General features: G+C 41.7%; 1 protein-coding gene across 8 annotated transcripts in view; it reads right to left on the bottom strand.

Moving 5' to 3' along the window:
* Nucleotides 1-16,641, bottom strand: part of LOC126162434 (peptidyl-prolyl cis-trans isomerase G-like) — a 333,524-nt gene that overhangs the window by 148,975 nt on the left and 167,908 nt on the right. For 5 of the 8 annotated variants that reach the window (XM_049918938.1, XM_049918937.1, XM_049918939.1 and 2 more), the window contains 2 exons: nucleotides 9,337-9,456; nucleotides 6,464-6,646 (listed from right to left, as the gene is read on the bottom strand). In XM_049918938.1, the coding sequence (XP_049774895.1) occupies nucleotides 6,464-6,646; nucleotides 9,337-9,456 (303 nt within the window). The remainder of the gene's footprint in view (nucleotides 1-6,463; nucleotides 6,647-9,336; nucleotides 9,457-16,641) is intronic. The other 3 variants (XM_049918941.1, XM_049918943.1, XM_049918944.1) reach the window with 1 other exon arrangement.

The raw sequence follows: 16,641 nt of genomic DNA, 5'->3' as shown, positions 1-16,641 counted from the left end.
CGTGTAAGGCACACGTCTAAGGATTGCAGCAGTAATGTTAAATGTAAAACCTGTGGCAAATCAGGGCATCTAACGTGAGATTGCTGAATTGAGAAAAGAATTCGCAAAGTAGAATCGGTGCCAAGTGTGTTGAGAGTCAGAGGTCTCAAAGACAGCCAGGTGTAAAGTTGCAATTTATTGGGACATACAGGTCCTTGTAAGAAAGTTAAACCAGTTGTGTGTTTCACATGTCGTAGGCCAGGTTACATGGTTAAAGAGTGTACTCAGAAAGCATGGTAGTCTGTGAAAAATAAGAAGCTGGGGAACAAAAGGAAAGCATACAATTACAGTCACTTTATGCTGAACTGGGAAAGGTATTCAAAGTCAACTGTGAAACTAAAGATGAGTTTGTAGAATTGAACTGCCCACAGAATACAGTAAATTCATTAAAATTGCTTCTAGATAATGGAGCACAAATTAACTTTTTCAGTATGAAATATCTGCAAAGCCACATTGGGTATAGACCTGAAGAAAGTATAAGGATTAAAGGTATCACAAGTTATGTATGAGATGGTGGTTTTAGATCTTGGAATAGACTGGGAATTAAGACTGAAATATAAGTTTTACCAAGTAGGAGGGGAATTGGATATTCCCATGGTAGCTTAATTGGTAGAGGTTCCTTTACAAGGCATGGTGTAAAAATTGATTATGCCAAGGGAACACTGTGGATAGGGGGCAGGGCCATTTAACTGTTTATGGAGACAGGAGCGCAGAACGCAAGTACACAAGGGCAGGGGCTTAGGAACAAATTGCACAGTGTGGATGCAGTGGAGTTCAAAATTCTCTGAGCTGATCAGAGGGGCCAGTAAACAAAAATATGCTGAACAAATGGAAAAGTGAACGAGGGGCCAGTAGACAGATGTGTTATTGATGGTAAACGGATGCTACAGTGTCTAAGGTAGGCCAGGTGGCTAAAATCAAGTTGGGACCTCATGAAGGGAGGATTTTCAGGATAAAGGTTGCAGATACCAGGTATTGTCAAGAAAAGAGAGTTGCAGGAAGGCTTGTACCTTCCAGAGGCATTGGTGAGAGTATGAAAAAGCTCTTGTGTAATTAGCATGTTAAACACATGAGAAGTGGTGGTTTTTATGGAGGTGCCTCACACACTGTGATGGAAGCAGTTCTACCATGTAGCCCAAGTCCACAGCAGACTGTGCACAAGGTAGACAAAGAATTGAGTGAAGAAAAAATTGAGAAACAGTTTATTAAAAGAAAACTTGTGGTTAAATCATTTAAATGTTGAAGAAAAACAGCCATAATAGAGGTGTCTTCTGCGTATAACGATATCTACCATCTGCCAGGGGATAATTTGACATATACAGATACAATCCAGCATAAAATGAAACTGATTCTCAAAGTAGAGGGATGAATAATTTTCTCTTGTCCTTACAGAATACCAGAAGTGCACAAAGAAGCATTACAAAAGGAGATGAAACAGCTATTGGAAGACAATATGAAAGTATCTTCAACAAGTGCCTATAATTTCCCATTACTCACGATTCCCAAAAAGATGGATGCATCTGGTAAAAGGAAAATACAGGATGATAGCTCATTACAAAAAACTAAAGAATATTATTGTCAACACAGTCTTACTACTTCCATATACAAATGAAATTTTGTATAGACTGGGTAAGGTAAAATATTTTTCAATGCTTTATTTGGCTACAGGATGCTATCAGCTGTTACTACATCTAAAAGACTGAGAGCTGACAGCTTTTAGTACACCATATGCCCCTTATACATACAAAAGAATGCCAATGGGACTCTGTTCTGCACCCTCCACATTTCAAAAATTGATGAATTTGGTTCTAATGGATTACAGGGTGAAAAGATCTTTATTTATTTAGACAACATAGCAATTTTTGGTCCATTGCTGGAAGAACATAATGCCTGATTGTGTGAGGCTTTTGAGAGGATAAGGCAACATAATCTGAAGTTGCAGGTGGATAAATGTGAATTTTTTAGGAAAGAGATCAAATACCAGTGACATGTCTTAACTGAAGATGGGTTAAAACCAGACCCAAACAAACTAAAAGCAGTGTTGGAATATCCCAAACCCAGTACAACATAAGTTTTAAAAAGTTTTCTCAGGTTAATTGGGTACTAGAGATTCTTCCTAAGTGACTTTTGTAAAGTGGCAAAACCACAACGTGAGTTGTTGAACAAGTTGTTAATTGTGAATGGGGCACCAAGCAAGAAGACGTGTTCCAAGTGCTAAAACAGAAGCTACTCAATCCCTCCATATTACAGTACCCAGATTTTTCCAAAAAAAGTTTATTAACATCACTGACATGAGCCAGGACACTATTGGCCCAGCCCTTAGCCAAGGAGAAGTAGGTAAAAATCTTCCAGTTGCAAATGCATCCACAACTTTGAATAATGCTGAGAAAAATTATAGCACAATTGAAAGAGTGTTCTTGGCTGTAATTTGGGCAGTCAAACGTTTCAGACCATATGTTTTTGGTTGTAAGTTAACCATTTGTATAGATCATAAACCATTGCAGTGGGTCAGAAATACTAGTGATCTGTCCTCGTGGTTAACGATATTCAGATTGTAATTAGAGGAGTATGATTATGGAATTTTATACAAAAAAGGCAAGAACAACTGAGTAGCAGATGTATTGTCAAAGATAAGGGAAGTACAGACAGCTGATGCTGAAACAGAGGCAAATGAAAGTAAGGAAGTGCCAACAATTGAGGAAGACGAACAGCAGGAGATAACTGCTGAACAAGAAGCAGAAATTTTGTCTGAATTCTGTGACGCAGCTATAGGTGGTAATCAAGGGATCATAAGAACTTACAATTAAATTAAGAAATAGAGAGTGAGGTCTGGTGTGAAGAAGGATATTGAGGACTACATCAGAAAATGTGGTAGTTGAACCCTCCCCAGCCCACCTCCCCCACCCCCACCCCCCAATAAAAAGACTATTGGTTATAACACCAACACCAGAAGGAGTGTTTGATAGGAGTGACATTGATACCATTGATTCACTAATGTTACTTATAATTACAATGATTATGTGCTCAAATTAAAAGAGAAAATGAAACAGATGCACCAATGTGCCAGAGATTAACAGTACAAGCAGAAGACAAAGAGTACTATGATAGAGACCAGAATCCATAAGATTTTAAAACAGATGACCAAGTCTTATTGTATGATTAAAGCGTTAGAAGGAACAGCACCCGTAAGCTAGACATGCAGTGATGTCGCCCATACACTGCAGTTAGGACAAAGGGCCCGAATGTGGTCATTCATTTAAAGAGAAACAAATTTTTAACAGAGTATGCGGAGAGAGAAAAATATTTTATTTTTTTTGTGTATTTGTATTAAAAAGGGAAAAGTTAAGTAGCCGACGATTTAAATTTATGTTTATGCAATGTATGCCTTCATGAAAAATGAACCAATGTTTTACAATGATGCTTCTATGTGTATGTATATATGTGTATAAAAGAGCAGTGAAAATTGAAACAGTGTACTATGTTGATGTTTACATGTGTGGAAAAGTAAAGTGAAATACAAACTATGCAAAGTGTAAAATGTCTATAATGTCATTTCTACAGCTAAGATGTTTTAATTACAACAGAAGCCAGATTACCAATTTGTTGCCAAGTAACAGTCAACAAATTTTTTCCATAGGGGGAGATGTCATATACTGATGACATAATGATTTTTAGATTGTTACGCTTAAGGCTGTGGGAGGCATTAAGGGCAATCCAAGATAAAAATTCAGAGACACAGTGCAAAGAGCAGGAAAAGGCAGTAGCGTTTGGGTTACCAGAGCTAAATAGTAACACTAGAGCCCTGCAAATTGCAGATGCTCTGGGCAGGTGTCCCAGGAAAGAAGTTTCACTTCACAGAATTAACTACATATACCACCTAGATGACGTTGTAAAGACACTGTTGTAAAGATGCCACAGGAGAAGATGGCCACAAAAAGGCGGCACATCTTAGCAGAGGAATCAAGCTTGATACCTGCTCCTGAGAACTGCAAGACACTGGATTTACACAGATCAGAACACATCTACAGCAGTCCCCTCTCACGTAAGGACAGAGTGGGGCCAAGTGACACAACACACTGTTGTTGCTGGCCATAATAGGAGTGGCAGTGACATTTAGCTTTCAGCTGGATGCTGATGCTACCAAACTTGGAGTTTGTTAATGTGAAGTCCAGGAGCATCCCTGTCTATTCAGTAGGAGCAGGGGAGTAGTTGGCCAGAGGCACCCTGGAGGTGCAAAGCGACTAGTCAGATTGGCTGAAGCTTGTTAAGTGCCAGTGGACTGATTGGTCGATTATAGGAAAGGAGGAATAGTGCACTACCATGATTCCTTAAAAACCCATGTTTTTTAATTCAGAGGGATTTCTCAATCAGATCGTTGGGGCACTGACTCTGTGTTGCTCATGGCCAGCCTCAGTAAGTTCCAGCATGCCGTTTTTCTCACTGAGTGCTGCTCTCAAGTTTGTACTTAACATGCTGCTAGTGTTCGCTACTTCTGTTACGACTCTTTGCTTTTTCTAATATTTAGAATTAGCCTTCAGTGTAGTAGTTAGAATGATCACTAATAGCGTTAATTGGTCCCCTAAATTCCACGAGTCTCCTGCTGCAAGCTTCCTGTGTAGTCCCAAAATCCACACCTCTCACAGGTGCCCTATGACACTGTTTCGCACTTATCCAAGTTATTGACGTGCCTCTATGGGGAATCTGTCTTTCCGCATTTGCTCCTCACAACTCGGAAAGTGCAGGCTGACCACAAACCCACTGTTTTCCCTCTAAACTAAGTTAGTATACGACACTCAGCACACTGCCTGAGCAGCAAATGTTTATCAGGATATTGTCAGGAGTGCCCCACGGAAATGTGATAGGACCACTCTTGGGCTCTATATACATATTCAACCTGTCATATAGGGTGCAGCAATTTGTGATCATTTTCTGATGATGCTGTAGTGCATGGGAAAGTTTCATTGTACTGTGAGTGTAGGGCCAAACAGGATAAGTTTGGCAGAGTTTCTATTTGGTGTGATGAATGGCAGCTTGCTCTAAATGTTGAAATATGTAAGGTAATGAAGATGAGTAGTACAAAAACAATCCTATAATGTTTAAACATAGCATTAGAGGTGTGCTGGAAGTTTTTCCGAGCAAAATGAAGAGTACAGAGACTATCATCTACTTTTATTTCTTACTGGATATTAACAGTACAGCTGTTGGAAGCCAAAACTGCAGTAGAGACTATCTTTGACTTTTCCTTAAAATGCTACTCAAGATCAGTGGCCCTGAGTGCTCACATATCTTTTAAAGCCAGGTGAAAGGAGAAACAAGTGCTCCATCATGACAGAAAATGTTAGTCACTGTTCTCCAATTAACAAACTATCTGCTATCTGGTATTGGCTTCTTAACTTTCCTCGAATCTCTTTGTTATCTGTTGCAGTCTTACAATTTTATTTCCTCTGCTCATTTTTATATTTCTGTACACTTTAATTATGATGTAATATCTCTTGCTCTTTCATTACGTGACATAAAATGAACATGTCCCGTTCTCTCACTGTAAAATGTAAAGCTATTATGATGTGTCCTGATTCAATTCCAAACTTATGGATATATATTTCAAGCAATGGAAAATCCAGGATGGACAAATTACAGTATTATGAGAAGGATAGAGTGCTACTCACCATATAGAAGAGATGCCGAGTTGCAGACAACACAACAACACTGTGTGTGTGTGTGTGTGTGTGTGTGTGTGTGAGAGAGAGAGAGAGAGAGAGAGAGAGAGAGAGAGAGAGAGAGAGAGAGCTGTGCTTTCATGAATGTCTCTTGTTGTCTACTTTAGAAGAAGTCCTTTTGACTGGAAGCTCACACCTTTAGCAGTCTTTTAGTTGTGCCTGTCTGTGACTTGACGTATCATCTGTATGGCGAGTAACAATCTACCTTTTTCATAATATTGACATAAATGTTTCAGTGATTTGTGAGAAGATGTTTCTCTTGTGTCCAAAGTAATGACAATAAAATATTAACAAGTTTTTCTAGTCATGCTGTTCTTTTAAATATTTCTCAGTTTCACTACCAATATTAAATCGACAAATGCAGAAAATAAAGTAAACAGAGAATGTATAGAACTTCCAGCACAGCACCATAACTTGTAGACTGGTGATACCTCACAACTGACCATCAGTGTGTCCCAGTGGTTAATTTCACTGTATACTAATCTGGATATCCTAGCTTCCATACTCAATAACTTGAGAATTTTGAAGTGTGACATGGCCTCAGAAAGGGTCTACTTAGACACCTGAGCTTGATTGGGGAAATGTTTCAATAAAGAAACAGAACTACTGGCATGCAAGCCGCTAAAGTGGTATCAACCTGATAGGACCCCACCAGACTAAGCTGAAGACATTTATTTATATACCACAACCCACAAAATAAGAGTTACCTCAGTCACCCCTGAAATATCATGTTTATTCACTTCTCCAAACTGGTGATTCTTATAGTGCAATTTTTGCCTTGTATTCTCATGCTCATGCAAACAAGACACACAATGTTCTTCCATACAGCCAGAATCACAAGTTGAAGACACCTGGCTGTTTGTTGGACTTCCTGGACTTCCCATTATGTCCTGAATGGAGAAAAAAAGACAGTCTATTTTTATTTCACCCATGACAAACCTGTATTGAATACATCCTGAAACATAAGATATTAACATGAATTATAAGAATCTGAGCTCAACTAATGGTGAAATTAATTTAAGGTTTAAGTTTCAAAACTATATAACAAATAACTTTTTTCATCTGATACTACTAACCATATTAAGATTTGTGATTAACTCCAATGGAAGGCTACAGTATTAGAATTATAGCAGTTTCATTTTCCCTGGCACCTTCTGTTTTAGTTTGCACAGTGTATCAAGACAATTGAGAAAGTAACAAACATATTTAGTTTCTTTTGTCACACAAAAGAAATCACCCTACAGAAAATATTCTACTTCTTTTAAAAACTCGTAAAGTAACAAAGTGGAATCAAACTATGGAGAGTCCAGGTTGGAATAACAAAAACTCTTAAAAGAACTGAGTGCTACTCACCATAAAGACGACACACTGAATTGCAGACAGGCACAAGAAAGACTGTTGCACACTGAGCTTTCACCCAAGGACTTTTTCAGAAAAGAAAAGAAAACACACCAAACACTTTTTCAGAAAAGAAAAACACATACGCGCACACACACACACACACACACACACACACACACACACACACACACACACACACACACACACACCTCATGCATACATGACTGCTACCTCCAGCCACTCTCGCCAAACTGTAACTGTTGTGTTCAACAAAAGCAACAATTTGGAGTGGGGTAGGGAAGGGGGAGGAATAGCAGGGTACGTGTGTGTGATGGGGGATGGGGGGGGGGGGGGGGGGGGGAAGAAAAGCAGTGTCTGGAAAAGTGTGCAGGGAGCAGAGGGCAGCAGATCAATACTGCCAGATGCAACATCAGGAGGCTGTGGGGGGAGCATGGGAGGGAACTGGACCATGGAAAAGGAGAGGAGCAGAGAGGAGAGAAGACTGGTGGGTGCACTGGCAGAGAGCGGCACACAATGAAGGAGATGGGATGTGAATTGGGAGGAGGTGTTACAGCACATAGGGGGGTGGCAGCTGTTGGATGGAGGATGTGGGGACAATAGGTTACCTTAGATTGAGGAAGAGAGAATTTTAGGAGTGGACACTGTGCTGCAAGGATAACTTCGATCTACATGGTTCAGAAAAGTTAGTCCAAGTTGTGAAGCAGCCACTGAAATCAAGCATGTTATGTTCAGCTGCATGTTGTGCCACAGGGTCATCCACTTTACACTCGGCCACAGTTTAGCAGTGGCCATTCATCCTAGTGGACAGCTGGTTGGTAGTCACACCAATATATGAGTAAAAGGTTGTGCAATGATTGCAGCAGAGCCAGTATATGACATGACTGTTTTCACAGGTTCTCTAGCCTATGATGGTTTAGGATTAGCCTGTGACGGGAGTGGAATACAAAGTGCTGTGTGGGTAAATTGGACAGGTCTTGCACCTGAGTGGTCAACAGGAATATAGTGCCTGTGACACAGGGCTAGGGCTGGGAGCAGCATAAGGATGGACTAGGATGTTGTGAGCTTAGGTGGGTGACAGAATACCACTTTAGAAGAGGGTGGCATGTATCTTGGATTGGGTGTCCCCAATTTTAAGGCATGACAGATAATCAAAGCCCCGGCGAAGGAAGTAATTCAGTTTTCCCAGTCTGGGATGGTAATGAGTAACACATGGAGCACTCCTTTGTAGTTGGCTCTTGAGTGTGGTGGGAGGATGGAAGTCTGTGGATGTACGGTGTGAGAAGTGAATTAGTCACAAACAACAAAATCACTGTCCTAACATTTCTATCATTTTGGGACACTTCAATTATTATGTACATTTTATTCCTAATTTTGCAAAAAGTCATTTATCCATTGATCAGTGTGGCATAAGTAGTTGATGTCCTGTTGACAACGAGGCATCAGATATGGAGCACAAGCTCAGGTTATGTTAAAGAAAGATGGAGAAGAAAATTGTTTCTGTCGTTTCAAAGGAACAATCACAGTATTTGTTTGAAGTGCTTTAGGGAAACCATGGGAAACCTAAGCCTGGATGGCTGGCCAATGATTTGAATCATCATCCTCCTGAACATACGTCCGAAGTGTTAACCACTGCGCACTTCACTCGTTGTGCAATAAGGGTGCTTTTTTCTTTTCCTTAACTTGTCATTGCGCGCTCTATGAATTCAAGGTACCTGTAAAACTAAAACCTCCTTTGCCTGACTGCACTCTGTTCAGCACTCTGAACTGACCATTTCATCAAAGGCCACTTGCTAAATTCAGCACACCCTCCATACTCCATGGCCAGGGTTGGACTTTGGCCACTGACTGCAACAACACAAACTCTGTACCTGATTGAATAAATAAATAAAGGTACTTCTGCTTCTATGATTTATCAGCGGACATCCACCTGGCATCATTACACAAAACTACCTAATTACACTACCCATCCTGGCTCCCACTACATAGCTACAGAAAGCTATACATTACACTGTTTAATAAGGTAGCAACCTATTTTGATAGAGCACATTTTTTCAGTTGCATTTTCTTTTTCTCATAACACAACACTACACTAGTCGCTAGCATTATCACCAGTATTGCCTGAAGCAAAAACCTACCTTGAGTACCATGGTAAACTTGATTTATTTGGAACAAATTTTATCCATTTGAACACAAACAGTGTACAACATGGCTGGCTCACCTGATGTAATATTGACCTTAGCACCTCAGATTCTTGTTGCTGATAGCTGCTTTGCTTGGTGTCCTGGTTTACATTACAATGCTTTGGCAGCTCTTCCTCCACAGGCTTTCCTATCACGTCCTAAACACAGTGATCAGTAATTTGAATAGTTGATAGCTGGCCTCAAAGTGAAGGCAACTTAACACAGAGAGATCACACATAACAATTGATATATGACATTCTGTGTAATATAACATGAGAGATGAGATTGAAAGTCATTTTAAAATAATAAATGGGTATGTACATTATAAAGAATTGGTTTTCACATTAACTTATGATATCTGTAATGCTACTAATTTGTTGTAGTAATGAATATTATTCATACAATCTTTAAGACACTTGGTACTCTGGCTGATGGGGTCTACATAAATCAGTAAAAGTCAAATATAATCAATTGACAATGACCGCTTTCCCTTGCTGCCCAACTTAGACTGACTTCATTAAAAGGTAGTGCCTCATTTACTTGCATATATGAATAAAGACATGATATGTAGAGTTGATGACACATGAAATTAAACTGTACACAGTGAGGACAATTGAGAACAGCACAGGAAATGCCTGTGTACACTGCATTGTGTACTGGACTAAGATTAATACAATGCAAAATAAGTCAATTATGTCCAAAGTTGTAAATCATCTTGCAAATTTTATCAATTCTCCTACCCCCAACAGCCTATGTGCTGAGAGTCTTCCTGGAGAGCATATTAATAAGATATTTTGAATATAATATGTTACACATGAAATAAGCTTGTATGTCATGAAAGAAGCTTGCCTGTATTTAAATTTGTTTATACCAGTTTTTGAATGGAACTGAGTTAATAAGGACGTCTTTTACCAGTGACAAACATAGTACCGTATTTACTCGAATCTAAGCCGCACTTTTTTTCCGGTTTTTGTAATCCAAAAAACCGCCTGCGGCTTAGAATCGAGTGCAAAGTACGCGGAAGTTCTGAAAAATGTTGGCAGGTGCCACCACAACTAACTTCTGTCGTCGAATACACTCCTGGAAATTGAAATAAGAACACCGTGAATTCATTGTCCCAGGAAGGGGAAACTTTATTGACACATTCCTGGGGTCAGATACATCGCATGATCACACTGACAGAACCACAGGCACATAGTCACAGGCAACAGAGCATGCACAATGTCGGCACTAGTACAGTGTATATTCACCTTTCGCAGCAATGCAGGCTGCTATTCTCCCATGGAGACGATCGTAGAGATACTGGATGTAGTCCTGTGGAACGGCTTGCCATGCCATTTCCACCTGGCGCCTCAGTTGGACCAGCGTTCGTGCTGGACGTGCAGACCGCGTGAGACGACGCTTCATCCAGTCCCAAACATGCTCAATGGGGGACAGATCCGGAGATCTTGCTGGCCAGGGTAGTTGACTTACACCTTCTAGAGCACGTTGAGTGGCACGGGATACATGCGGACGTGCATTGTCCTGTTGGAACAGCAAGTTCCCTTGCCGGTCTAGGAATGGTAGAACGATGGGTTCGATGACGGTTTGGATGTACCGTGCACTATTCAGTGTCCCCTCGACGATCACCAGTGGTGTACGGCCAGTGTAGGAGATCGCTCCCCACACCATGATGCCGGGTGTTGGCCCTGTGTGCCTCGGTCGTATGCAGTCCTGATTGTGGCGCTCACCTGCACGGCGCCAAACACGCATACGACCATCATTGGCACCAAGACAGAAGCGACTCTCATCGCTGAAGACGACACGTCTCCATTCGTCCCTCCATTCACGCCTGTCGCGACACCACTGGAGGCGGGCTGCACGATGTTGGGGCGTGAGCGGAAGACGGCCTAACGGTGTGCGGGACCGTAGCCCAGCTTCATGGAGACGGTTGCGAATGGTCCTCGCCGATACCCCAGGAGCAACAGTGTCCCTAATTTGCTGGGAAGTGGCGGTGCGGTCCCCTACGGCACTGCGTAGGATCCTACGGTCTTGGCGTGCATCCGTGCGTCGCTGCGGTCCGGTCCCAGGTCGACGGGCACGTGCACCTTCCGCCGACCACTGGCGACAACATCGATGTACTGTGGAGACCTCACGCCCCACGTGTTGAGCAATTCGGCGGTACGTCCACCCGGCCTCCCGCATGCCCACTATACGCCCTCGCTCAAAGTCCGTCAACTGCACATACGGTTCACGTCCACGCTGTCGCGGCATGCTACCAGTGTTAAGGCTGCGATGGAGCTCCGTATGCCACGGCAAACTGGCTGACACTGACAGCGGCGGTGCACAAATGCTGCGCAGCTAGCGCCATTCGACGGCCAACACCGCGGTTCCTGGTGTGTCCGCTGTGCCGTGCATGTGATCATTGCTTGTACAGCCCTCTCGCAGTGTCCGGAGCAAGTATGGTGGGTCTGACACACCGGTGTCAATGTGTTCTTTTTTCCATTTCCAGGCGTGTATATGTAGCGCTACGCAGGCATGCTTCGCAGGCACAAAGACAAATACTGGCACCGAAACCTCTGCGTCAGTAAATAAATAAAAAAAAGGTGGAAGACGAGCTTTTTTTTTTCTCCGCCCCGAGTCTCGACCAGTGCATTTTCATACATTATCCAACAAAGTAAATACAAATTCCGTATTGTTCCTCTACGAATGTAGCAGCATTTCAATGTACTACGAAAATCCGACTGACAAGACTGTTTGGGATATTTGTCAATATGGCCAACTCTGCTTTCTGAATTTTTTCCTAACTTTGAGAAGAAATGGTTGCTAATAGGAACTTTTATGAATTGTGAATCACATACAATATTCTCTTCACCATGAGAATAATACGAATATAAACATTTTGCCATGTATTCTTTCGTGTTTGCTGCTATCTCATTTAAATCCTGTCCGCCTAATAAACTACGAAACTAGTGTGAGACAGCAGCAGACGCGGAAGAATATACATACCATGTCATGTTTATATTCGTATTATTCTTATGCCTAATAGTGACACAGTCAGAAATGAAGCACGGCAATTGACTAGATTTTTAAATCTAAGATGACTCTAATATCTGTGCATAATGTAATGTACTAAAGAGGCGTCTGCAAAGATTTTCAAACGGAAAAATTTTTCGCTAAATTCTCATTCAGAACATCTTCTATCATATGAATCTATTATTTGGTTCTTGTTGATCAATATCAAAGAAAGCAGCAGTGTAAGTAGCAACCTTCACCATAAATATAACAGACTGGCCCTGACGTCATTTTCGTGGCTCCAACATCTCTGGGCTGAAGTCACGTGAATGTTGGCAAAACTTGGTTGTTTCCTGTTGCGCTTATGGCTGTACTCAGCGTTTTGTCAGGGCAATGGCATTACATTTCACGTGTAAGTGTTTCTATGACAGTGCAGATGCGTTTATTGAAATCTGCTGAAGTGACTTTTATATGTTTTTTCACTTGAAATAGAGTATCACGTAAATTAAAGTGTTGAAAGTGATGCCTGTAAAGTCAGATTCATATTACATTTTGGAAAGTATCTGTGATAATTCGGTTGCAGAAGTAAGTATAATCATTTCTCGTTCCTACTCATAGGTTCACTAAGAATGAAAACCAAAGGCAGCTTTGGATACAGGCCCTGAAACGGAAAAACTTTAAGCCATCTGCACATACGCGCCTTTGCTCGAAGCACTTCGCGGAGAAGTGTTTTGATAGGTTAGTTATTATTTACAGTGTATATCTATAATTTGTATTTACAGTGTCTGTCATTTTTAAACCTAGGCTCCAAAATTATTTTCTGAAACTGCAAAGGCTCATCTTTCATCTAAAATAACATTTTTTTTTTTTAAACTGATAGGTTAAACTTTTGTAAAAATAGTGGGAACTGAACCTTTGAAGTGCACCTAAAATTGATACTCGAAAATGGACCTGCTCCTAAAGTAAACAATTTTGACACCTATAGTTGACAGAATTCCCATAGCCAATTTCTTTTATAAGTGACTAGAGCTCGAAACGTGGCGAATACAATGTTTAAAGTTTTGACACGAGCCCACTCTTATTGTTTAAAAGAATTTTAACGACGTTTATAGCAATTTCGTCCCGCTGCCCACCAGAGTGGCGTTCGATGTATTTGTTAGATTTTATAAATGGTACTTTGAACAAATCCAGGTCAAATGTAGTTCTGGCATAATTTTTCACAAATAAAAAAGTAGTTTTGATTGGAAGCGTTTGGCAGTCAATTGAGAAATGTGGGTAAAATCCGATACAAACATAGGATGGCAGACCGCTGATTTGAAATCCCGCCACGTTTTGCCAACAGTCACATGGTTTATGTTGGAGCCACACTAGCCCCATAGCTTCTGCACAGCAAGGCCAGTCTACTAGTATCTATGGTCGAAGGTAGCAACGAATAGCAGTCTCTTGCCATTGTTTCGCTAATTAGACGATTCCTCTCTTTGTTTTTTTTTTTTTTTTTTATTGTAAGCGGCGGTAGCGTGCACAAAAGCAAGCCATGCCGCGAGCGGCGACAGGCCGTAAACCCTCATTTTCAGAATGCGACAAACAATGCACGACACTGTACAGTAATGCATTTTCAGCTTTGAGTGACGGAAACACCTATAACAAAGAGAACTGCACTTGTCAGATCAAAGAAAAATAAGCAATCAATTCAAACCAGATGAAGCACGTGAAAAAGGAAGGGTACCCGTATAAATACGGACGGAGCGCCTGACGCATAACGACGGCTACCTGGTAAAGCTTAACTGCTAAGCTTACGACTCGAACCAAACTACTACGGCTGACCAACTTTGTTTCGATTTGGAAGTACGGCCTAAAACTTTTCTCTCCCCTTGAATTTCGAGTCTCAGATTTCAGGTGCGGCTTAGATTCGAGTGCGGCTTAAATTCGAGTAAATACGGTAGTAAATGGTTACATGAAAAAGAGGAATGCTAGTAATAAAATTTAAATTTTATAAAAATATTTTCATCATTATTCCCTTGATATCCAGAGCAATTTATTTAGCTGGATTTAGTCAATGCCGTTGTAAGTGTAGTTTATACGGTTTTATAAATATGGCTTCAAGGTGTCCGAATTATACATGAAATCTTAATTTCTGGAAATATTTGTACTTTAGGAAAGATGAAGAAATATCTGCCCCTATGAGGATACTCCACAAGCAACTGCACTGCTTATGGTCAATGAGTCTTGTATTAGCATTGCAAACGCATGCATTTTACACGATTCCAGTACAGGAAAAAATGATTCTCTTCTCCCCACTGTGCATGTTTTCACCTTCATAAATATATCTTGTGTGTGTGTGTGTGTGTGTGTGTGTGTGTGTGTGTGTGTGTGGGCGCGCGCGCGCGCGAGCGAGTGTATACTCGTCCTATTTTCCCCTAAGGTAAGTCTTTCCGTTCTCGGGATTGGAATGACTCCTTACCCTCTCCCTTAAAACCCACATCCTTTCGTCTTTCCCTCTCCTTCCCTCTTTCCTGACGAAGCAGCCGTTGGTTGCGAAAGCTAGAATTTTGTGTGTATGTTTGTGTGTCTATCGACCGGCCAGCACTTTTGTTTGGTAAGTCTCATCATCTTTGTTTTTAGATATATTTTTCCCATTATATATATATATATATATATATTTCCAGTAAAGGAAAAAATGACACTTCTCCCCACTGTGCATGTTTTCACCTTCATAAATATATCTTGACAGTATATATTTAAAAAAAAAAAAAAAGAAAAAAAAAAAAAAAAAAAGATGATGAGACTTACCAAACAAAAGCGCTGGCAGGTCGATAGACACACAAACAAACACACACATACACACAAAATTCAAGCTTTCGCAACAAACGGTTGCTTCGTCAGGAAAGAGGGAAGGAGAGGGAAAGACGAAAGGATGTGGGTTTTAAGGGAGAGGGTAAGGAGTCATTCCAATCCCGGGAGCGGAAAGACTTACCTTAGGGGGAAAAAAGGACAGGTATACACTCGCGCGCGCGCGCGCACACACACACACACACACACACACACACACACACACACACACATCCATCCGCACATACACAGACACAAGCAGACGTTTGTAAAGGCAAAGAGTTTGGGCAGAGATGTCAGTCGAGGCGGAAGTACAGATGCAAAGATGTTGTTGAAAGACAGGTGAGGTATGATCGGCGGCAAATTGAAATTAGAAATTAGCGGAGATTGAGGCCTGGCGGATAGCGAGAAAAGAGGATATGCTGAAGGGCAAGTTCCCATCTCCGGAGGTCTGACAGGTTAGTGTTAGTTGGAAGTATCCAGATAACCCGGACGGTGTAACACTGTGCCAAGATGTGCTGGCCGTGCACCAAGGCATGTTTAGCCACAGGGTGATCCTCATTACCAACAAACACTGTCTGCCTGTGTCCATTCATGCGAATGGACAGTTTGTTGCTGGTCACAGGACTGGAGTAGGTGGTGGTGGGAGGGTGCATGGGACAGGTTTTACGCCGGGGGCAGTTACAAGGGTAGGAGCCAGAGGGTAGGGAAGGTGGTTTGGAGATTTCATAGGGATGAACGAAGAGGTTACGAAGGTTAGGTGGACGGCGGAAAGACACTCTTGGTGGACTGGGGAGAATTTCATGAAGGATGGATCTCATTTTGGGACAGGATTTGAGGAAGTCGTATCCCTGCTGGAGAGCCACATTCAGAGTCTGATCCAGTCCCGGAAAGTATCCTGTCACAAGTGGGGCACTTTTGGGGTTCTTCTGTGGGAGGTTCCGGGTTTGAGGAGATGAGGAAGTGGCTCTGGTTATTTCCTTCTGTACCAGGTCGGGAGGGTAGTTACGGGATGCGAAAGCTGTTTTCAGGTTGTTGGTGTAATGGTTCAAGGATTCCGGACTGGAGCAGATTCGTTTGCCACGAAGACCTGGGCTGTAGGGAAGGGACCGTTTGACGTGGAATGGGTGGCAGCTGTCATAATGGAGGTACTGTTGCTTGTTGGTGGGTTCGATGTGGGCGGACGTGTGAAGCTGGCCATTGGACAGGTGGAGGTCAACGCCAAGGAAAGTGGCATGGGATTTAGAGTAGGACCAGGTGAATCTGATGGAACCAAAGGAGTTGAGGTTGGAGAGGAAATTCTGGAGTTGTTCTTCACTGTGAGTCCAGATCATGAAAATGTCATCAATAAATCTGTACCAAACTTTGGGTTGGCAGGCCTTACCCTCTCCCTTAAAACCCACATCGTTTCGTCTTTCCCTCTCCTTCCCTCTTTCCTTATGAAGCAACCGTTTGTTGCTAAAGCTTGAATTTTGTGTGTATGTTTGTGTGTCTATCGACCTGCCAGTGCTTTTGTTTGG

Source organism: Schistocerca cancellata, chromosome 2, assembly GCF_023864275.1.
Source record: "Schistocerca cancellata isolate TAMUIC-IGC-003103 chromosome 2, iqSchCanc2.1, whole genome shotgun sequence".
NCBI classification, from domain to species: Eukaryota; Metazoa; Arthropoda; class Insecta; order Orthoptera; family Acrididae; genus Schistocerca; species Schistocerca cancellata.
The sequence above is the reverse complement of the archived record's forward strand: the minus strand, read 5'-3'. Positions and strand labels throughout refer to the sequence as shown.